The sequence below is a fragment of the Mustela lutreola genome, chromosome 4 (genome assembly GCF_030435805.1).
Source record: "Mustela lutreola isolate mMusLut2 chromosome 4, mMusLut2.pri, whole genome shotgun sequence".
NCBI lineage: Eukaryota > Metazoa > Chordata > Mammalia > Carnivora > Mustelidae > Mustela > Mustela lutreola.
The window spans coordinates 6,297,370-6,321,170 of NC_081293.1; the positions used below are offsets into that span (position 1 = coordinate 6,297,370).

Below are 23,801 nucleotides of genomic sequence, written 5' to 3' on the forward strand. Positions count from 1 at the left end.
GCGTTCCGGTTTTCAAGCAAACGATGAGGAGCTGGTTCGCTGGGAGCCTCCGCCTTCACTGCAAGGCGCTGGAGGCGCCTCACACTCCTCACCTGCACACCCCCGAGCAAGCTCGGTGTGCGAGTTCACGATCGCAGCCTTCCCCCCAGTCCCTTCTCGGCCGGGCAGATACTATGAACCCTTCAAGGGTTACCTGGACCCCGTTTCGCTGGGCGCCCCCCGGCACCCGCTCTTCTCCCCGCAGCTCTGCACGACTGTGCCACACTGTGGAGCCACGCATTCCCGCTCCGGGACGGCCGCTCGTCGGGTATAACCGAGTGGGAAGCCAGAACTGCTTTTGACACGAGTGACTTGGATGCAAATACCCGAGCGCCAGGTCACCGACACGGGGGCTTCCCCTCCGGCTGGCGGACTGCCCGGGAGACGCACAGCAGCCACCGGGAACCGTAACATGCCCCCCTCGCCGAGCGGGCCCGCAGCCCCCGGAGCCCTGCAGGTCCAGCCCCGGGACCGACTCACCTGTGCAGAAGGTTCCTCGGATTCTCCCTGGGACAGGAGGCTGAGCCCTTCCCGAGCAGCGGCCCCGGCCGGCGGAGACTCCGCTCCACTCTCCTTGGAGTCCCCCATCACCTCGGCCCGGGGCAGACGAGGCGGAACGGGATCCGAGGAGGCGCGACAGAAACCGGGCCCAGCGGCGCCGCAGCGCAGCGAAGCAAGCGCCAGAGACGCCCCCGCTCACGGAGCTTCCGGTCTATGACCGGAAGGAGGCGCGGTGACGCGCTCAAATCTCGCGATCTTTGTGCCAGAGGCCCGGCCCCGTCTTCCCCGGTGGAAGCCACCTTCGCGGCGGCGGCAGGAGGTGTAGTGCGCCTGCGCCTGCGCCGGACGGAGGCTCCTCAGGGGACCACGTCTCGCGGTAGCTGATTCCCAGGCTCCACCCCTTGCACCCCTCCAGCCTTTGTTGGCAAACAGTTCTGGCGACCCGGGCTCGGGGACGTCTGCTTCGGCGAGGTCGTCGCAGCGCGGTGCACGGCGCGCAGTCCTGTAACCAGCCGTTCCAGTTAAATAAAGTAGCGAGGTGTGAGCGCTCCTGCCTCCGCAGCCTTCGGTGCCCCACCGGCTTACAGACGGGCTCGCAGCCCCAGGAAGGGAGCGATCAGGGGCGCAGGTGAGGGGCAGTGCAGGCTCCGGCGCGCCCCGGCTTGGCGTCCTGCTCGCGCATCACAATGCGGGTTTGGGCCCGTGGCCCCGAGGGTCGGTCTGGCGGCCTGCCGCCTTTACGGAACCGACGCGTCTCGAAGGCGGTCGCACCTCCACAGGGTTTTTCCAGGTGCCGCGCTTGCCTAGTGACTCGGGAAGCACGGGCGGAGAGCCTGCCAACTAGTCCGGCCCCAGGGAGCTAGCAAAGGGCTCCCTGGGTGGTCCTGGGGCTTGTCCGGCGTTAACGCGCGCAGGAGACACCTGGAGATCTAGTGGACTTGCAGATTCTGACTCAGTAGGTCTGGGATGGACCTGAGATTCTGCATTTCCAACAGACTCCCAGGAGATGATGCCGGTGCCTACAGTAGTAAGGACGTAGAGGAACAGCCAGCGCCCTGTGAAAGCTGGGGAGACGCTAGGATCTCTTCTGCTCAGAATCCGCATCTACTGCCATATCAAGCATAAATGCAGCCACATGCTTCATAAAAAGTTGCTTAGTTTTGTGGCAAAACATTGGAAACTTTTTGAAAAATTAATTTTGCCTTGCAGTATTTGGCTATCTCAACTTGTAACTTACATTGGGCTCTGATAACTGTGTGCATAGTCACACGTCCTTGTGACTGAGGAAGCTCAATTTGCAATTTGTTTTCAAATGTACGGAAACGTTCTTATGAATTATATTTAACAGTGAATTATACATAATAGTACATTTTGTAGACACTTCAACATGTATTGATTTTGATTTTTTTTTAATATTTTGTAAAGTCCTTTTCTTGCAGGGCAATACATTTATTGTAAAAAAATTGAACACAAATTATCTAGCATTAGGAAGATGATTAAGTCTTTTTTGGTATAGAATACCTTTTTTTTTCCTTTAAAAAATTTATTTATTTATTTGACAGAGATCACAAGTAGGCAGAGAGAGGGGAGCAAACAGGCTCCCTGCTGAGCAGAGAGCCCAACATGGAGCTTCATCCCAGGACCCTCGGATCATGACCTGAGCCAAAGGCAGAGGCTTTAACCCACTGAGCTACCCAGGCACCCCTGGTATAGAATACCATTAACTTGTGCAACTATTAACTTCTTTTTCAGAAATGTTCAAGAACATTTCAATTGCACATATGATGTTAAATGATAAAAATTTAAAAAGCAAATATGTATTATGATCCTAATTTTTAAAGCGTATCTTTTGCCTGTGTCTGTGTCCATAAAAAGCCTCTGAGTGGTAAGATGAAGTGATTTAAAATCAATTCTTTAAAGTTTAGTTTTCCATTTTTCTTTCTGATTATGCATTATTTTATCATAAAACATAATTTTTATTAAACTTATAATTTTTTGTAAGAAGGGATTTTCTGAGGTAGCAGTAATTCGTATTTTCAGGACTCAAATATGTTTCAGGCTTCCCGAGAAGCAGGTTCCTGAACCCTTGGTGATGTTGCTTAGTGGGAAAATGTGCCAGAAATGGCCTGTGAAAAGGCAGAGAGGGGGTGCCTAGGTGGCTCAGTTGGTGAAGCATCTGACTCTTGATTTCAGTGGCTCAGGTCGTGATCTCAAGCCCTGTGTAGAATTCCTCATTCAGCATGGAGTCTGCTTGAGAGTCCCTCTCCCCTCTGCTCCTTTCTCCCAACACTCTCTCTCTCTCAAATAAATATTTTAAAAAGAAGAAAAAGAAACAAAGAAGAAAGAAAGAACGAAAAGGCAGAGAGGAATGAAACAGAGCCAGAAATTCAGCATAGAAAAAGCAGGTCAGCTACAAAAAGGGTCCTGGGGCAGAGAGGGTCTTCAGGGTAGCGGGGTTACCAATGAGTGCCAGGACCTGAGGAAGACTGGTTTTCCTGAGGCCGCTCCCAGAACTAGAACCAGCAAAGTGTAGACAGTAATGGAGGGGGATTCCTGAAGGCAAGAGGAACTGGGTACGTCTCAGTTATAGAGAGTTAATCCTTTCTTCTAGCTAAGTGCTTGTTCATTGCTCTCTTTTCTTCCGTACAAACACTTTTAAGTGCTCTGTGTCTGTGTGTGTGTGTGAGAGAGAGAGAGAGATTGTGAGTTATCATTGTTTCTGATGTAAGTGATTGAAATTTAATGTTGTGGGTAACATGGATCCTTACTTTCAGAATTTCACATTTTAAGAAGCTTATTTATGTTTCTTTTTGTATAGTTTCTATGTCTGCCTTCTTCCTCCTTCCCTGTCCCGCAGCTTCCGCCCAGCTCAGGATGTGCTCGTCACCTAGGGCCTGCTCTGCTTTGTTGGTAGGTGTCCGTTCCTATAGCCAATCAGCACTCTTGGGTGTTTACCGAGCTCCCCAGCACCTGATGTTTTCACCACTTAGGAAATGTTTGTTGAATGAATCAACGGCTTACAGTTTTCTGCTTCAGCGGGTTGTTCCAGCAGTCTGTATTTCTGGTGTTTCCCCAGGCTTAGGACATCTTTCCCTTCCTCACCTGGTTTATTCCTCAAGACTCATCTCAGATTTTGTCCCTAATAAGTCTCTCCTGACACCTCCCCCTCCTTAACCCTTAGGGTCCCTTTCTTTGTTCCCAAAGTTTGTATGTCGCTTTACCCTGCACTTGCCGCTTTATAGAAAAACTAGCTGTATATATTTGCCTCTCTTGCCACCTGTGAGCTCCTCGAGGGCTAGCGTCCCATCTGATATCTGTTTTACCAACACTAGGCATAGCACCAGCCCATTGAACTGTTTTAGCCCTTAGGCAATGTAGGTAAAATAACTAGTATGACAGGCTTTTAAAATGCTTATCAAAGTGTTTGAGACATAAAAACAGTGTTGTTGGCTCCAATTTTTTTTTAATCTGCAAAATCAAAGCTGAAAAGGTTTAATGAAGTCTCTCCAAATTATTGTGGTGTCAGTCATTAATTATTAAAGTTAGTCTTCACAGCAGTTCCTTTCTGAAACAATCCGCAGGTTAGACCGCACTTCCAAATCGCATTCTCCCAGCACACGTTATGATTTCAGAGAAATGCCAGACATAAATTTGCTCCGTTACTCATAGCACACAGTGTTTTCCATAGCAACATTAGAAATCTTGTCAAAAATGTTTACAGTCAAAAATATTAACTGCCTGGGTGGGTCATTCAGTGAAGCAGGTGCTTTTGGCTCAGGTCGTGATCCCAGGGTCCTGGAATTGACTCCTGTATGGGGCTCCCTGCTCTGCGGGGAGTCTGCTTCTCCTACTGTCCCTCCCCCAATCATTCTCTCAATATCTCTCTCAAATAAATAAATAAATACGTAAATAATATCTTTTAAAAAAATGTTATGGTTCTATGCAAGGGAGATATGCCTAGGAACTGGGAGTTCTGCCCACGAAACAGAAAACATGCAGGGACCACTTAGAATGGGGCTCGTGCCTTGCAAGGTGCCCTGCATGACCTAGTGTTTACAGCTACCCACCTTTACTTGTTTACTTTGCCTACAGAACCTTGGAAGGCCCTGGGTTTCTGACTCCTTGTTCTGGACTTTTAGAAGAGAGACTGAGATGATCTGAGCCAAACCCATCCCTCTGTAGATGTGCAGTGCACTCCAGAAAGGAGGACAGAATTGACTTGTTGAACATCACACAAAACTAGTTTAACAGCAAAAGGGGTTGAGTCCCTGACTCCCACGTAGTCTTACAGAAAGTTGAAATGCAGACACAGGCCACCAGACCTTTAGTGTGTCTCAAAATCCCCCAAGGAACTTGTTAAACCAGCAGATCCTCCAGCCATCTCCAGATTCAAAATTGGTATTCTAAGGTAGTGCCGAGAATCTGTATTTTTATAGCAAGATTCCAGCATCTGAACACTGCTGCTGGTGACCACAGTTTAGAACAGTGATCTCTACAGACATTCTGCTGGCTTTCGGGAAGCACCAGAACTGCTGCTTTTTAATCTGAAACCTAAGGAAAGATTAAGCCTCCTAGTACTTGATATGCAGACTGATACAGGCACCCTTCCTTGGGCCATGGTCAGATGGTTTATCAGTCACGGAAGATTGGGTTTTGCAGCCAAAACAAGCAATTCCCAAATGCAGTGACTTACAAATAGGGTCCCCAGGTGAAATTCAGGATGGTAAGTTACATTTGAATTTCAGGTAAACTGTGAACAAATTCTTAAGGCTAAGGACATCCCAAATATTTAGTAGAAGTGTGTCCCAGGCAGAATTTGGGACATCCTTGCACTAGTCCACGTGATCTTTACTCTGTGAGCCAGACTGATGAGACCACCCTGAGCACTGCCTGTCGGAGTGGTACAACCAAGAGAGGTACAACCTGTAAACCAGTTCCCAAAGCTTCTGGTCAGGGACACACATACACAAACACCCCCCCCCCACACACACACCAAACCAAACCAAATAAACAAACAAAAGGAGTGACAAACATCGCTGCCACTCACCTTTTTTTTTTTTTTTTTTTTTTTTTTTTGCCAAAACAAGATACACAGCCAAGTGTAGCACCCATGTGGTAGGGAAGACATATGCCCCAGCAAGGGGCACTGGGTATCTGGGGACCACTCTGTAGTATACCAGTTTATGGTGGTTCAGATGGGTTATTAGATACTGTCTACATGATTAAATCTGGTGACAAAACAAGGCCTTTAGGACAATCTTTTCAGAATTCCGTGATGAGAGGCGACCTTGAAAATCTTATATGCCACACACAGTTTATAGATCATTGCGTGGCAAAGCACTTAAAAAAAGAATTGTCAAGCTTAGAAAATAAGTTACTATATTTTATAAAAAGTGTCCCACATTTCCTCATCCTTTTCTGTGGTGACAAGTAGCCATCATTAAGATGCTTTAGTTGGATATTTCATAAAAATAGACAAGCTTGATCTGTCCCTTTGAAAGAAAGGTGATAGTTTAACAGCAAATGAGAAAGACTTTTTTTTTTTTTAACTTTATCTTATGGAGAGAGCACTTTTGAAAATAGATGTTTGCAAATCTTCCAACATTGTGTGCTTTTGTTGCTGAAAATGACCTATGCTGCTTATTAAAAATTAATGTCTACAGTCAACTTAAGAGCTGAAATGTCTCACCTCTTTTACAAATCTTCCGAATGGAGTTTGTTTTAAGTATACCGAGGAGAACAGGGATGCAGGCCTGGTTTACCTTGGGCAGCATCTATCCAAAGGGGGACAGCAGAGCTGAATTCATATGGAGACAGCAAGTCCCCCGTGGTTCTCAGCCACACTCTCAAGGCTTTGGGAAAACCTATCCACATCTTAATTGTTTTCCTCAATACCACTTCTTGGCCTACTCAGAATGCCCAAACTGATCTCTTTGTCATCCACCAACTGATTTGTTTACCCCAAAAATGTGCTGCAAGCTTCACTCTCCCCAGTTGCCAGCAAGAGCTTTCCTCTCCCTCTCTCAATCTCTCTCTTTCTCTCTCTCTCATTCTGCCCGTTTTTAATTTTGTTCCTTGACAACAGTCTGTTGACCTTTCTTCCTCAGGAATGAACAAGTAAACACATTGCATGTAAGACAATTTATAATCTCTGAATTATTCCTTGAAACCATATAACTGGTGTGTAGGAAAGATGGATGGACTCAAAGAAGATGGAAATGTAACCAAATTTCAGCTACAATGTTTGCCTCATGTGCGGATACAGTTGAAATGACAGTTTGGCTTGGAAATCTCTGAGACAATGAGATTCTTCCTAGTTCGTTTATTATCTTTTGAGCTATTTTAAGTAATGACAATCATTCAAACCCTGTTTTAAAATAAACTGAACTTAGAAGGACACTTCAAGTTGTTCAGTCACCAAGTTTTCAAACTAGAACCACAAAAATAAACCTCTTTGACCACTTTACTCTCTTTTAAAGAATATTAGTAGAACAGAACTCATTTGCAGTTAATAAATTAAAATATGTTAAATATTGATTATTTTCTACTTTTGTGTTTTGATGTTAATGTATTACTGCTATGATGGAATTTACAAATTATATCACATACTTTGGGGCTGCATGTTCAGAACATTTTGAAACTAATAACAGTGTGTGATAAGAAAGTTAGTAGAATGCTGTTTTTAGAAAGACTATTTTAGACACAGCATGGTACCAAAAACCACATGCCAGCTGCTCTTTAAGTCAAGAACAGTTATCAAATAAGTGATCTGTATTTTCCTTTACACTTTAATCTGACAAGAGTAGAAAAATTTTAAAGTGTAAGACAATGAAAACTTAGAGGTACATTTTACCAGTGTAATAGCAACACCCTCTTGGTGAAAGCTACACAGTAGCTTGTTTAATTTAGGTGATAATTATTTAATTGCTCTTCTGTAGACTAATAACATTTAAGCAAATTATTTGAAACTCTTCAGAAGCCATTTCGATTGCACTTTCAGGGGTTCTTTTTCTAGATACTGGAAGAACTGAAATTCCTTCGTAAGCTGCTAGCATCGACTTTCAGAACACAATGCAAGTGGTTGTAGGGACAGGTTGTCTGTGCTACGTATTACTTTCACAGCAGACGTGTTCTTAGCCTTTGTGAGTTTTATTCTCCGAAGCTGCCTGGAACCCTAAATGAATCCAAAGAACAGATTCAAAGTCACTAACGTCTGCTCTTAAGACAACTCGTTTGTGGCTGGAGCCTGAGGGGTTCTTCATGCTGTGCACACTCCTTCGCACTTTCAAGGAAGAGTGAGAAGAAAGGAATTCTCAAATGAACTTTCAAATCAATCCCATAGTCAGGCACTGCCTGTGGGTCCCCTTTGCCTTTCTAGTTAAGGGTTTGACCTTTGCAGACCCTAATGAATCATTTAGCTATTAAGCAGTGACACCAGTGGACAGAACAAAAGGAAGGTATCACTTAGTGCCAAAGCATCAGATGTCAAAGTCACTGATTGGACAGACCTTTTAACTAAACATTTCTGTATTTGTCTTCTCATGGTCATGGAAAAGATATACTTTACTTTCTCGGTGTCATGCAGTCACAAGGCACCCAGTAACAGAATCCATTGCACGTGGACGTTGGTCTGAATGATAACCACTGGGTGAACCATGGGTGTTATCCACATATGACAATTTTTTACATATTTATTTACATTTTTTCTCCCTAGGAAATGGAGCCGGAATCCATAGATGTCATTAGCCATCTGCACACTTTTATTTACTACCCAGAAGGCAAGGATATTGAATTTTTAGAGTGTCTGGACTTTTGTTCTTTCTTATCACAAATGACTTGGGGAGCTCTGGCCATTCACGTTTACCCTGAGTTGAATGTGCCAGTCAAAGCTTTGCTTCCTGGAGCACTTTGAGATTCTGGTACAAAAGGCATTTTATAAACACAAAGTAGAAAAGCATCATTTATATTCATTTGCTGCTGTGGTATTTCTCTCTGGAATCTTCCTCCTGTCTGTCAACATTGTGCAAAAAGACTGGCCTCATCTACATTACAAATACCATTCTTTTAATGGTCTTCTGGAAGTAGGAAAGAGCTAGTACGAGAGTGGAAAGAGAAACTTGAGCTGTCCTGTGGAGGCTGTCAGGCTTGTTTATCCCTGAGACTGGTTGGACATCATCAGCGTGGCTGTCATGACCTGTTTAGGGAAGACTTGAGTAGGAAAGCACGATGGCGTTCTGTGCATCTTGGCTGCAATGAATGTTATGATCTGACTGTCGTAACTCACTGGAAAATCATAGCCAGGGAGATGATCCTCAGAGGGCTCCTTTAGAATAGAACTGGTCTTTCTGGGCGGAGGGTGGTCTGCGCCAGCCTCCACTACTATGGGAAGCCTTCCAGAGTGGAGAAATTTCCACTGAGGTGTCTCCTGGAAACTGTGGCAAGTTCTTTCTCATAGGGGACTGTACTTGGTGTGATTTAAGAAACATCAAGGACTTTATGTCCCAGAAGATCTCCGTGTGTGACTTATCACACCCACGGGGTAGGGTTTGCCAACCAGATTGGCTGAAGTAGAGACTGGCTCCAAGGGGCTCTCGTTCCCGTCTAGGAATGTCCTAGAACGTGGGGCAATACTCAAGAGGCAGAGCCTGGGATGGCATTACTTGGGCCAAGGGTCTGAGCGTGAGAGCCATATAAATGAGCGGGGGCATGTATAGATTTGGGAGGAGCCTGGACGACAGGGTGTGGCCACAGGGAAGGATGGTACCCGGAGGGAGAGAGACCTGCATCCCAAGCTTTCTCTCATACCTGGGCCTGGGGCCTCCTCTGTGTCTGCAAACCAACTGTTACTGCTTCCTCTCCTTTGCCTTCTTCTTCAAATATTTTCAATTTTCAAATATATACCTAAGTAGAGAGAGTGGGAAAATGAACCTCCGTGTACCCGTCACCATCATGCACCTTGAACAATTACCGACACGCATCTAGTCCGCCTCCACCCGCAATCCTCCCCTTCCTCGAATTATTATTGGAATCAGTTCATTCTTCATCCCTTTTAATTTAATCTTCGGTGTTGCATTTTTCTGGCCATTTTCTTCTGTCAATCACTGTCTTAAGTCAGTCCACTGAGTTGGCACTGAAAAGACACATTTCTCAAGAGAGCCCTGAGCAGTTCCGACACAAGTGTTGGGATTGAGCAAACAACGTAGCTTCATTCATTTCAGACATTCACTGAGTCCCAGAAACAATGCTGGGTTAAAGACAGTCACAGAACAGGGCTCCTGACCTCAAGGGCTTATGCTCTAGCTCTGGGAAGAGAACAAGGGCAGTAGCAAGTGCTCAGTAGTAACGGGTGAATGCGATTCCTGATATGATAAAGGAGAAGTTGCAGGTGTGGTAGAATTGCCAAGGTGTGATAATTACACTCGGCTGCGGGGGGGTGACTGTGGAGGGTGGTCAGGAATGGCCGTGGAGCCTGGGGTAGTTGGGATTTGGAAGGTTGGGCAAGGTGTGGGATGGTAAAGGAAAAACACTAGCCAAAGTGTAGAGATGGGAGCAGCCCGGGCAAGGGGGAGGGAACAAGAGCATCCCCTGTTGACTGGTGCGCGCGGTGTGTGGTACTTGGTGGGAGAGATGAGGCAAAGGACGGAGCGCGATTAATTCTTGCTAGGTGAATAACGAGGCCGTTCTTCTCTCTTTTCTTTCTTTCTCTTATTTTTTTTTTAAAGAATTCATTTATTTGAGACAAAAAGAGAAAGAGAATGAGCAGGGGAGGGGCAGAGAGAGAGGCAGGATCCCGGCTGAGCCGGGAGCCCAACTCGGGGCTGGATCCAGGGCTCTGGGATCATGATAATGGCCCGAGCTGAAGGCAGATGCTTAACTGACTGAGCCACCAAGGCGTCCCTAGACCATTCTTATTTCTAAGTAAGGAAAAACAAAACTGGGTTTCTAGAAGAATGGGTATGAAAAAGAAACTCCAGACCATGATTAGGAAACCAAAAGAAATCAAGGTGGGCTTAATGGAAGTTGGCAGGAATAACAAACGGTCAGGGAACTGCCCCAAATCAAGTAGGCTCCGAGTCCACCAGCCAGGTGACACATTTTCTAAACCTAGAAATGGAGCTTATTTGTGACTTCTTGTTATCTACAATGTAAGATAAGCCATAGTCCTTTTCCACTGAGTTCTGAGAAAATACAGTTTTTGCCTCTGAAATTAATATACGGGCAAAAAATTCTTACTGTTGCTTCCATGTGAAGGATAGCAAAGATGGTGAGCTTTGGTGAAATGTTCATATTTTGTAAATAAAACAGAATAGTAACTTGATTTTTTAAAAGTAATATTTTCATTACAAATGTAAGCACTGTTATATTAGAAAATTCAAACAGTAGTGCAATGCAAAAAGGCAAGAACATGCATTGTCCTCTTATCCAAAGAACATAATTTTTAATATTTCAGGGTCATATAGTGATTTTGAAACATGGTTTCAAATGGAATGACTTCAACTCTTTATCCCTGTTCCTCTCCCCTGGCCGCATTCATTGTGCTTATCACGGAGCTCTGACATTCAATATTTCTATCTCTGTTGACTTTAAGAGTCATTCTCCTTTGAACTCAGATTTCAGATGGGATACAAGGGATCATCAGGATATTAAGTGAGAGCTAAAGTTTATTTTCAGATATGCATGAAACCACTTCTGTGCCTGTTTTTTGGGGAGGGAGACTGGCAGGGTTTGGGGAAAACTATAAATGGAGTTCTGCATAGCATATAGTGAAATATCTCAAGTTATATATTAAACCAACAAATTATGAAATAAAACACATTCTATCCTCCTTCCTTAACTGTACACTTTTATCACAGCCACCCCTTGCCAACTATTAAAATACGTCTGTACTTTTTTTTCAGGGGGAGGGGCAACGGAAGAAGGAGAGAGAGAATCTTAAGCAGGCTCCACACCCAGGGGAGCCCAATGTGGGGCTCGATCTCACAACCCTGAGATCATGACCTGAGCCAAAATCAAGAGTTGGACGCTTAGTTGACTCAGACACCCAGGTGCCCCTAAAATATATTTTATCCTCTCACCTTTCCAACAGATGCCCCTTGGCCACCCCTTGGGCACAGGGGTGGATACACCAGGTGTTTTGGGGGACAGGCTTAGGAAGCAGCCTCCATGGACCCCAGAGTAGGCTTGGAGCCATTAGAGTGGGCTCCCTGGAGCTCCAGGTGGGCCCATCTCCCTTTGGGGAGGGGTGTAGCTGGAGGAGGGCCAGAGCAGGTGTCTCTCTGGCCCTGATCTGAGTGAGTCATTCCATATTTCCTCTGTGCAGGTGGTGTGCTGCGTGCTTGGGACTCACAGGTGAGTAAAATCAGTCTAGTGGGGGAATGCAGAAACTTGCAGGTAAGTACCCCCCAGATTCGAACTTGCCGCTTTGAATTGACTCAGCCAGAAAAGGCAGGGAAGAAGTAACTAGGCCAAAGTGGGGAGAGAAAAGAATTCCAGGCAGAGGGAAAAACATAGGCAAAGTCCTGGTAGCGGTGGGGAGCACGGCCAGGGCGGGGCACAGGAAGGTGGTGGGGAGGTTGGGGCAGAAGCCTGGAGAGCTGCAGGTGGCAGGTCCGGCTGGAGAGGCAGCTGTGTCTTGACCAGGAAAGGCATCCTTGGCCTCACTAAGAATTTCTTCTGTATCCTCAGTGAAAGACTTTGAGCTCAGCCAACAGAAATTAAACCACCACGCTTTCCAATGCAGATGAGAACCTCAAGAATGAAATCACACCAGCGGTGAACTACACTAAGGAAAAACACCTTCCAGCAAGTTTGCACATGACATTTGTCACGTGCACAGGCTTGTCATGCACAAATCACCTACAACAACAAAGAGGATTATGGAGAGTTGGTGGCCATCGCACGGGACCTTCACACGGGACCTTTTTGTGCTTCGGATTTTCAATCAGGTGCTTACTTGCGCACTATTTTGTGGGGTGTATTTTACATATATCCTGCTGGCATATTTTATGCTTCAGTTAATTGAGTTGACATCTAATTTAGTTGACATCTAAAAATAAAATCAATTTTGAGACAAAACACCCATAAAATAAGTGAAATGCTGTAATAGGTTTCAAGAAATTAAAATGTAATATATTTAGGCTTCTATTCTAAAGCAATTTCATGTAGAATAGTGGATACTGTAGATATATTTTTTTCTGAATCTCTGTCAATTATGCAATAATGAATGTTGCTACTAGATATTCAGAAATTTATTGCTTGGAATAGTTTGTCATGAAGAATGAAATTTTTGTTGGGATTTCCTTTACAATGTCAAAGAGCTTAAATATGAGTACTTTGTATGTTGATGTTCAGCTGTAATTAAGCCATGAAAATGATTATTACTTTGGGTATAAACACGATCAAATTTTCATTGGGCAAGTTCTTTTTTAATTAATGTTGAGTTATGTTCTGTTTATTATCCCGTTTGCTTATGTTTCCTGTCATTTTCCAGTTGTCTGCTCGAATCTTCTTTTTTAATAGTGAGTTAGCAACTGATAATGTGTATTGATTTCAGTTTTGCTTCTAATTTACATTTTTATCTCTTTGGTTGATGTATTTGGCTTAATCATTTTATTTTTATAAGCAGTTGTACAATTTGTTAATTTAGCTAGATGATTAAATTTGGCTTCTAAAAAGAGTTTGTTTTAGAAAATGGTCCCTGAAGTAAATTAGCATTTGGCATTTCCAACATATCAAAGGGTCTGGTCTCTCAAAGATAACTAAAAACCTAACTCTAAAGTCTCTAAAAGCGGACTCCTAATTTTGAAACCTTGGATTTTATAGAGCCATACATTCCAGTAGGTGGTGCAAATCGACTCCATTTCAAATGGAAATGTAATTTAAAATTGTGATGTAACTATTTTCACTAGAAAAATAGTATTTTAATGTGTTTCCTCAACTGCAAAATTATTTTCCTCTATTTCTAAAGGAAGCCCGATTTACTCTTCCGGTGCTCATTTTTCTTATATTTTATTCCCCAGGTACCATTACAATGATCATCGTCACAGGAAAGGTAAGAAGGGAGGTGGGGGGGGGGGACTGCAAAAACTGGAGAGACCTGCTAAAAATCACGAATACAAAGGAAGGTCATTGGCATCTGTGCTCAGTTCTACTTGAAGAGGAACGTAACATCTACATCAGCAACATTCTTAGTTTTTATGTCGACAGAATGAGCTGGACACCCTGTTTTGTCTTTTATAAAAATTCAAACTATTTTACTCCTAGGAATCTGATATTCACATAGCAGTGCATAAAATACGTAGACGAGGAAATTCACTGCAGCATCTTTTGAAAATTAGTTTGCACTTTGATCACTTTTTAATGCAGGTGGCCAAGGGACAGCGCAGTGGGCTGGCTGAGAACAGGGACACTGGAGGCACCTGCCTCTTGGTGACCGGAGGATTAAAGAACATATGCACAAAGTATCCGAGTAAGCATCACTGTGTGAATTTTCCTGCTATCCTTTTGAAAGTTAAAACAGTGCAACAAGGACTTGAATGACCAGCAACTGTCTCTTACCACGCCCCTCCCCTCCCCTCCCCTCGCCCCGCATCCCCTCTTCCTGCAAGCACTCCCTACTCAGCTGTTTCTCCTGCTAGTTACCACCATAACTTCGAATATTATTCTTCTGCTGTTATTTTTTGTTAACCTTTTTTTAGTGGCATTAAGAACACCTGCGATGTGATGCAACCGTCACCACCATTCATTTCCAGAAGTTTCTTTTTCTTTCTTTTTTTTTTTAAAGATTTTATTTATTTATTTGACAGAGATCACAAGTAGGCAGAGGGGCAGGCAGAGAGAGAGGAGGAAGCAGGCTCTCTGCTGAGCAGAGAGCCCGATGCGGGACTCGATCCCAGAACCCTGAGATCATGACCTGAGCCGAAGGCAGCGGCCTAACCCACTGAGCCACCCAGGCGCCCCTTTTCCAGAAGTTTCTTAAAGAAGTTTCTTACCTTAAAGAAGTTTCTTACCTTACCTCGTCTTACCATAAGACGATTCTGTACCCATCAAACAGTAACTCTCCACTTCCCTCTCCGCTCCCAGCCCCTAGAAACCTTGACCCTATTTTCTGTGTCTGTGAATTTGTCTCCTCTAAGTAACTCATATCAGTGGAATCATGATATTCGTTGTTCTGTGACTGGCTTATGTCACTCAGCAGCGTGTCTTCAAGGTTTTCCCACATAGAAGGTGTCGGAGTGTCTTTCCATTTTAAAGGCTAAATAATATTCCACTGCCGGGAAAGGCCACACGTGGCTCATTGGTCCATCTGTTTGTGGACAGCTGGATTGTTTCCACTTTTGGCTCCTGTGAGCCACGCTGGCATGAATACTAACGTATAAATATCAGTCTGCATCTCTGCGTTTAATTATTTTGGGCAGTTGTTTCTTGACGTACCCATTTTTTTACATTTGATTTCCAGACGATAAATCAGACAGGTGAGAACATAATTAAAACCAGCTCCCTACCTTTCCATACACACAGTCTCCATCTTCACTCCCACGTAGTGTCTTGGTTTTGCTTTGTTTTGCATCAATTTTGTTTTAAGCAGGCTGCATGCCCAGTGTGGAGCCCAGCGTGGGGCTTGAACTTGCGACCCTCAGATCCAGACCTGCATTGAGATCAAGAGTCGGACGTTTAACTGACTGAGCCATCCAGGTGCCCTCCCAGCTTTGAACAAGTTACAAAAAACAAAAAAACAAAACAAAACAAAAAACCCAACAGTGTTTCTTTATTATAACGTTACAAATATTAACTGCTGAGGCAGACATGCTCTCGTCCCCCATCTCTTTTCTGGAATACTCGTCATTTTTTTTTTTTCTGGAATTAACCATGGAATTGATTTCATATTTGCCAGTTTACTATGTGTCATCACTGCATTTCCCTTAATGCCCTGATCCATGTTCATCAATGACAATTCCCATTTGGGCAGGCCCAGGAGAGTTTTGTTTTGTTTGGTCTTTTCTGTGTTTCCTTTTTCCAGAAGTGTGGTTGCCCTTCTGCTGTAGCCTGCATTGGACGCAGCCTTCTTGTACCCCTGCGTCCTGTGGCTTCTCTTTCCCACCATCCCCAGCCTGCTTTTCTTCCCGGGGCTCTTTCCCGCATCCTGTCTTTGTTGTTTGAAGCATGTCTTTCACTAGCTTCTTGAGTACATGGGACATAAAAATGCTGACTCCTTTCTTATGTCCAAAGTATTTTTTCCTGCCCTCCCTATTTTGGTAGATCGTTTGGTTGGGACTAGGAATCTGGATTGAAAATCACTTTTACTAAATATCCAACAAAGTATATTTGTTATTGGTTTTCACTTTAGTGTGGCTGTCAAAGGATTTATTCTACTAGGATTCTTTCCATTGTTGTTCTATTTTGAAAAATTTCAAACCTACTATAAAAACTGAAGAATGGAACAGTGAATACTTGAATACTCCACACCTAGTCTTATGATGGTTAACATTTTGCCACACTGGCTCTGTCTGATTTCCTCTCCCCACCCCCTCCTGTCCGACTAGTAGTCCATGTATACCTGTATGTATCTCTCCATCTATCTGTGTGTACATGGCATGCACATATATGTCTGTATGTATAGAATTCCTTTGTTGGCTCTCTGAAAGGCACCACTATTCTAAGTGCCTTGGCACGGCTTGTAGGGAAGAGGGTATCTGCCTATATTTTTGTACGATACCATTATCACAGCAGGATATTTAAGCAGGATGTTTAATCCTATAGCCCGCTATAGGATCCATATTTGAATTTCCCCAACATTCCCAACTTATACTTTATAGTTGCCTTTTTTCTTTCTCTGATCTAGAACCGAATCGGGGCTCCCACATCATATTTATTCATGGTAGGGGCCACAGTCTGTCCCTGCCTGGGGATTGGTCCTGAGACCAATCAGCGTGCCATGGCCCACTTGCAACTGTGAAAAGTTGCTTCTCTGGGCCTGAGGGTTTTCCCGAGAAGCTGCAGAATATTAGATGCTCACCTGAGCGGCTTGTTTTTATTCCCGTGCTCTCCTTACCCCCATGCCTCATTTCCTCCCCAGTGGAGACCCTCAGACTCATTTTCTCTGGAGGAGAAGGCCCTGCTTTTCTACTGGTGGTGGTGTCAGAGTAGAGATGAGAAAAGTCGTTGCTTGGCTATCTAGGGTGGGAAAGGGGCAAGGGTTGAGCCCTCTGGCTATGGATTTTAAAGCAGCTTTATCAGCCTCTGCCTTGTTGTGTCCCCAATGTCCACAGTATTTTTTCTAGGTCTCAGGGGCCCAGGCTCTCCACGACCCCTGGCTGACCTTCTTTCGGCACCTGGGGCCCAGTTGCTGCTCTTTGCTGCAGCAGCTACTATTTCCCCACTTTTTTTTTTTTTTTTTAAATTTTGTTTTATTTTGTTTACATTCCAAAAATCCGCTGAGGTCTTCTGCTATTGTCTCCTCTTTAGTTCTTGTTGTTCTTGTCCTTTTGTGTCTATACCTTTGAAAAATCCCATCACTGGAGGGTTTCAGAAGAAGAGGAAATAGAAGCATGTGGTAAATCTGCCACGTTGATTCAAAAATTTCCTCTGCAGCATTTTTAATAGGAAAAAAATCATTCATTCAAGACCCTTGGGCACCTGTCACATAGGAGAAGCTAGGGATAATTCCTGGGTTTATGGAGTGAGTAGCCTGGGGTGGGGGTGGGGGCTGAACACATTACATACTACAAACTGTGACAGGTGCTTTGAAGGAGAGTTCAGGTTTTTACAGTTAACTGAGGGAATGAACTTGATCTAGAGGAGTAATATTTAAGATCCGGAGGGTGAACAGGAGTTGGGTAGACAAAGAGGTCAGGTGGGTGTGGGGTAGAGCAGCGTACAACCATATGGTGGCAGAGAGTGCTGTTTGTGGAGGGAGGCAGAAAGGGAGGTGGAAGATGGTCTGAGACACAGCCAGACCCAGACGCAGAGGTCAGAGCAGTCAGTAGTTTATGGACTGCACAGAGGACATTGTCTTTATGCTGTGTGATGGTGGCCACCGAAAGGACTTTAACAGCTGACATGGTCTGAGTCACATTTCCAAACCATGAGGTTGCAGAATGGCCTGGGTGGAGAGGGCCGAGGAGATGCAGGGATCCCCAGAACAAGGCAGCCATCCACTTGAGAAACAGTGGTCACTTAAACTAGGTTGTTGGAAACTGAGTTAGAGAGGATGGATTTGAGAGATATGCCAGGACTTGGGGGTGGCTTGGATTTGGGGAATGGAGGAGAGAAAGGTATGTGGGTGACACCTAAGTCTTTGTGGTGTGGAACTGGATGGATGGTGGCACCACTCATGGGGCAGGAAACTCTGAAATTAACTAGATTTAAAAACTATCAGACATTGGGGCACCTGGGTGGCTCAATCGGTTAAGCATCTGCCTTCCGCTCAGGTCATGATCCTGAGGTCCTGGGATTGAAACCCATGTTGGGCTGTCTGCTCAGTGGAGAGCCTGATTCTCCCCCTCTCTCTACCTGCCATTCCCCCTGCTTGTGTGCTTACATGCACTCATGCACAAGTGCACACTCTCTGTCAAATAAATAAATAAAATCTTAAAAAAAACTGTCAGAAACAACTGAATTGTCCATCAACATAACAATGATCAAAAAGACTGTTACTGTGGCAAACTCACAATAACCATGGCTTTGACCAACTAACAGTCAGAAAGCTAAACAGACTAAGGAGGATGAATTTGGGTCATGTTTCTAGAAAATAGTCTGGGTTAAGATCATGGAACCAGCGATTGACAAAAGGTCCTTCTAATAAAATCCCAAACCCAGTTTTGAGAGGACAGGATTGGAGAAGGGGCTCGGGAGGAGGAAAAGTCAAGAATGTTGGGTGAGTGGCTCCTTTGATAATTTGATATATCCATTTCCAAAGGAAGTCAGTCATCCCTGGAGGACTGCATCATCCCAGATGACAACAAGGGAGAGAAAAATGTCCTCCAACACTGGATGGAGATCCATATGTGTTGTACATGATACCCCCTGTCTGAAGTGGGGGGTGGGCCCAGCAGAGTCAAGTGGCTTCTAAGTACAAAGGAGGGGTGGGGTGTTGGGCTTCAGTGAAATCAAGTGAGGGGCTGTGCTCTGAGTGAGCATTTAGCTGCCTCTCTGATGAACTCTCCCAGGTCCCCAGCCCCCGCCCCAACTTCATTCCCTTCTGCTACCATCTTGTATCCATCAAGATTCAGTGGGAAACAGCTCACCCCAGATGGTTTAATGAAAATACTTTAATGAAGGCACCACTCGTGGAGGTATGGGCAGGTGAGGTCCCATATAGGATGGTGAAACTCTGTCACCACCCGGAGACCGAAAGGATAAGGGGGGAATGGTGTTCCTGGAGCCCAGTGTTCCTGGAACACTGGAACCAAGGTGGAGATGGCAGAACCTAGAGATCACTGGAGAAGGAGTGCCAGAGCAGGAAGGATGCAGGAAGGGATGCCCGGGCTTCCTTTCCTCTCCTTGCTCCCATTTCCTGTCACTCAACCTGCCAGGAAGCCAAACAGCAAAGGAGCCTAGGGGATACCATCGGCAGGGGCAGCCTGGCAGAGCTGAGAAGCAGGGATGATGGGCCAGGGGCACACGGAGATCCCCTGCACACATCCATTCCAAATGGGCAGTGTCCTCTGAGCTCTGCAGTGACCACAGCCTGTGCCACACTGGTTGGAGACGCCTTCCTCTGCACATAGCCTGATCTCAAGATAGGTATGTCCAGACCCCACTGCACACCCCAGAGCTGACAGGGAGGACTGCATACATCCACACTCAGAATGAGCATGGAGACTTCTCCCAAGGCCAAATGCAAATGACTTTTGGATTACCCACCATTTGGCCAGATTATTTGCACCATTGCTTCTGTCCATTACTGAGGAGAGCCAGGAGGGGTCTGGATTGTCCTTGGTGTTCCACGATGACCTTGTGGGGAGCTGATTACAGTCTGTGTGCAGAAAAAGATGTTTGACTGTCATTCTTTCCCTTACTCTGGTTCAGTAAAGCCCAATCTTTAGCCTGTGGCTAGAACTCACATTGAAGAGCTTGTCATTGCTGGTGATTTTTGGGGGAAGACCTGAATTCAGACTGAAGCAAGGGTTTCTGTTAGCAAAGCTGTACAGAATCCATATTTGCCTTTGAGCTTCCAGACTTCCCATTTGGTGCTTGGGGTCCTCTCTTGCCCAGGTTGCCTCCTGACCCCACCCCACCTACAGGCCACCATCCTCAAGCCAAAGAAAGGACGGATGCCAACACAGCTGCAGGAGACCTGGGGTCAGAGAAGAGAGCAGAGGAAGAAACAGAATCCAAGGTCAGGGCCTGTGAGAATCCTTGAGAATGAGGACATCGTTTGGGGGGGGGCACCCCAGATTGGTGTGGAAAGCATCTGCCTCTGCCACAGCCTTCTTCACCTCTGAAAACTCTGGCTCTGTGGCCAGCCCTCCAGAGACTCAGCGAGTCCCCAGTTCGGGTCTTGCCCATCTCGGGCTTTCTAGGCTCCTTCCTCCTTCCAGTCTCAGCGACGACTCGCTAGATCCTCACTTCTTGACAAAATCTGTGCATGTTGAGGAATCAGTAAAATATAGTAAAAAGAGCTCGCATTTATTCACACCTAATCATGGGTCAGGAACTTTTCTAGGCTTTTCACCTGTTAGCAATGGCTTTAATACAATAGCCCAAACATGTTGGTACTTTATTTACTTGAGAGAGAGAGAGAGAGAGAAAGAGTGAGCACTCAGGGGAAGGGGCAGAAGGAAAGAGTGAGGGACAAACAGACTTGGGGCTCCATCCCAGGACTCTGGGATTGGGACTTGATACAAAACCAAGAGTTGGACTCTTAACCTACTGAGCCACCTAGGTGCCCCCTAAAGATACAGGTGCTTAAAAAATGATCTCCATTTTGCAGATGAGAAAAGTGAAGCACAAAGGGGTGAATAAAGTTGCCTGAGATCACACACCTAGGAAGTGGCAGTGTTGGGGTGCAAGCCAGCCTCCCACTCCTGAGCTGCATTCTTTTTTTTTTTTTTTTAAAGATTTTATTTATTTATTTGACAGAGAGAGTTCACAGTAGACAGATAGGCAGGCAGAGAGAGAGAGGGAAGCAGGCTCCCTGCTGAGCAGAGATCCCGATGCGGGACTCGATCCCAGGATCCTGAGATCATGACCTGAGCCGAAGGCAGCGGCTTAACCCACTGAGCCACCCAGGCGCCCCCTGAGCTGCATTCTTAGCACGGGCTGATGCTGCTGCCAGTGGCCATCCTGAGGCCTTTTTCCAGGGTTCTTGTTGCTGCCTATACATTTGTAAGTGTTGGGATTTTTTTCCTGCAGTTCAGAGAAATACTGAGAATATTGAGAAATACAGAGAAATACTGGGGCGTTAGCATTTAGGTGCTTTTGCTTTCCAGGATGACTTAGAGAACAGAAAAAAAATGATTCTGGACGCACCATTTAAAGTTCTGCTTTACTGCCCTGGACTGGGTTACAACAGAGGTTGGGCATTTTACAGACCCAGGAGTCCAACTGCACTAAAATCCAGAAAACATGGTCAACAAAGATGCAGAGGAGAAGGCCTTTAAAAAAAAAATTATTTATTTAGGTAATCTCTACACCAAACCCAGGGCTTGAACTCACAACCCTGAGATCAAGAATTGCATGTTCTGCAGACTCAGACAGCCAGGCACCCCAAGAATGCCTATTTTTAACAGAAAAATATGTAACTTTCCATTAATGCTATTGATGGTGGTCAATAGGGAAATAAATATGGAATTGATCAACTCTGTTCAATGAAATTGAATGAGTAGCCCTTTTGCCATTTGCTCCTTTCAAGTTTTTGTGATAGCTTCCTTTTCCTGCTTGTCATAGCCCAGAACACAGAGCCTAGGGGTCACAAATGAGCAAGTTTTGTTAACAAGAAGGAGGCTACACTTAGAGCAAGAAGCGGTCATTCAGTCCTCGGGGTTTGCATCTGGGGCCAACTGTGCCAAGCGCAGGGAAAGCAGAAATTGCAGGTTGAACAGTGGGGCTGTCAAGGAGGTCCCGAGATCTGCCAAATCAGGGAGAGGCAGTTGGTGTTTTGGGGAGAGTTTGAGTCTAGAGTGTGTGGGGGCTGGGATCAGAGTCAAGTACTTAGAGTGATCGTGGAGACCAGCCAATGGGAATTCCTCCTTCCCACCTCTCCTCTGTCAGGGCTCAGCCTTCTACAGTATCCTTCTTGGGGAGAATCCATACCAAGAGATAAACTCTGCAGAAGATAAGGTGACAGGCGTGTGAGGCGTCCTCGGTAGCAGTGGACAGCAGGGGATGGGCCAGGAACATGGATGACAGGGAGGCATATGAAACGGCCCCCATCTGGGCAGCAGACTCCTGGGCTTTGAAGGTGTTTGCCAGGCCCCAGGGAGGGCCCCCGAATCCTGGAGGAAGTGGATTTGAGATTGTTTCCCACCACCTTCCTTTCCCATGGGTCCTCCCCTCCCCTCTGCCTGTGAGGTCAAGCCGTCTTTCTCTGCTTCTCCCTCAACCCTTCCTCCCTTTTCACGGACAGAGGGCAACCTTCCTGGCTCATGCACTGGCTAGGGCAGAGGCACGCTGGCTTCCGGTGCAGGTCAGCCTGTGTAGGGAGGCTCAGAATTCCCTCAGCCCCGCCCCAGGCAGGTCTGCCCTGTGAGTTGGCTTCCTTCTTGAGGTCCGAGGTGGGAAAGTGGGGGCAGGGATGCTTTCAGGTTCGAATTTGTCGGGAACGACTGAGATTCTTTCTCTGCTTGAGAATGGAATTTGCTTTGCTTTGATTGGACTGATTTCATCCTGTGCCCACCCAGAGCCAAACAGTTGCACCAGGGGAAGGTGGTGCTCTGACTGGCTAGAGCTGGAGTGACGGGCAGACCCCACCTTGCCCCATCCAGGTGGACTGATGGTCGTGAGGAGCAGAAATTGGAGTTATTGCCGAAAGAAAGGTGATGACGGATGCCAGAGAGGCAAGCCACCAAATGTCTGTTATCCCCCAGAGCCTCCTGCCTCCAAGTCTCCCATAAATACCCCTTTAAATGAACCTCTGTTCCCTCGGACTGAACCCTGGCTTGACCACTTGGCCAGTGTCCTTGGAGCCTTCTTTAACCCGTTTACGGAAGAATTTGTCAGATGGTCTATTTACTGTAAAAATGCACACTGGATATTGAAGAAGTCATGCTAAAAGCTTTTCCATAATGGAAAGGATATATATCTTAAATTGAGAAAAATCTAGCTTTTTGGGGTCTGATTCCTGAGAGCGGAAGCTTTGAAAGTTTCACGGTTGTGTTCAGAGGAACCCACGAAGACATTCGAGCAGGTCCTAGCCTTCCTGCTTGAAGATCTCAGCAGGGATGCTGCTGGAACTCGAAACTTTGTTATTCCTCATTGTTGGACTTCAAGGTCTCACTCTCAAAAGTCTGGGTTAAGGCCAAGTGTCACGCTTCGGCAGACTTTAAGCTTTATTTGATTTCATTTTCCGTAATGGGAGGGCTTATTAAAGTACATTCCACAGAGACTGATCGGGGAACTTCTCTGCCCACCATGAGGGCGGAAGACGAGTGCTCCGGTGGACATGTGGACGCATTCCTCAGACAGGTGGTGAGCCTTCCAGAGTAGGGAACACCGATCATCTTCGGCACCTAATGCCACGTGGAGCATTGCCTGTGAAACACTTTTTCTAGAACACGTGCAAATTCATGATTTGACCAAAACCAGTCTGGCCTTCTTTGTTCTTCCTAGATCATCACTGTTTTTTTGTCGTTTAGTTTTTACACCCTCTCCTTGTCTAGCTCTTGAACTGTTACATCAGTCCTATGTTACTTGCTTTCCTATGCGCTCTTTGAAAAAAATCTCATTTCGTTTCTTTTTTTTTTTTTTTTTTCATTTCGTTTCTAACCACGATAGCAATACATGTTCATTTGGAAAAGCCCAGTGAAGAGAAAAAAGAAACTCAAGTAATTCTCAAACTTTTTGTGTAACCTTCCATTTTTCTATAAATATGCATACATATTTTTGCAAAAGAGGATTATTCTATATATGTATTTATTTTTCTTTTTTAAAAATTTTATTTATTTATTTGAGAGAGCGAGAAAGCAAGAGCATGGGGGTGGGTAGGACAAGCAGAGGGAGGACAAGAAGATTCCCCACTGAGCAGGGAGCCCCACTGGGTCTGGATCCCAAGACCTAGAGATCATGACCTGAGCCAAAGGCAGACGCTTGACCAACTGAAC

At 45.4% G+C, this 23,801-nt stretch overlaps 2 protein-coding genes across 7 annotated transcripts in view; one reads left to right on the forward strand and one right to left on the reverse strand.

Annotated features, from left to right (window-relative positions):
• EDRF1 (erythroid differentiation regulatory factor 1) overlaps window positions 1–872 on the reverse strand; it is a 42,596-nt gene extending 41,724 nt beyond the window's left edge. For both annotated transcript variants that reach the window (XM_059172879.1, XM_059172878.1), the window contains exon 1: window positions 520–872. In XM_059172879.1, the coding sequence (XP_059028862.1) occupies window positions 520–627 (108 nt within the window). In that variant the 5' untranslated portion in view covers window positions 628–872. The remainder of the gene's footprint in view (window positions 1–519) is intronic.
• A 24-nt stretch (window positions 873–896) lies between these two features.
• LOC131830563 (uncharacterized) overlaps window positions 897–23,801 on the forward strand; it is a 28,905-nt gene continuing 6,000 nt past the window's right edge. The window contains exons 1-5 of one of the 5 annotated variants that reach the window (XM_059172883.1): window positions 897–1,168; window positions 11,861–11,889; window positions 12,281–12,485; window positions 13,560–13,591; window positions 19,756–19,879. In XM_059172883.1, coding sequence (XP_059028866.1) covers window positions 12,355–12,485; window positions 13,560–13,591; window positions 19,756–19,879 — 287 coding nt within the window. In that variant the 5' untranslated portion in view covers window positions 897–1,168; window positions 11,861–11,889; window positions 12,281–12,354. Of the gene's footprint in view, window positions 1,169–11,445; window positions 11,586–11,860; window positions 11,890–12,225; window positions 12,486–13,559; window positions 13,592–19,755; window positions 19,880–23,801 lie in introns of those variants that run through there. The other 4 variants (XR_009353221.1, XM_059172882.1, XM_059172880.1 and 1 more) reach the window with 4 other exon arrangements.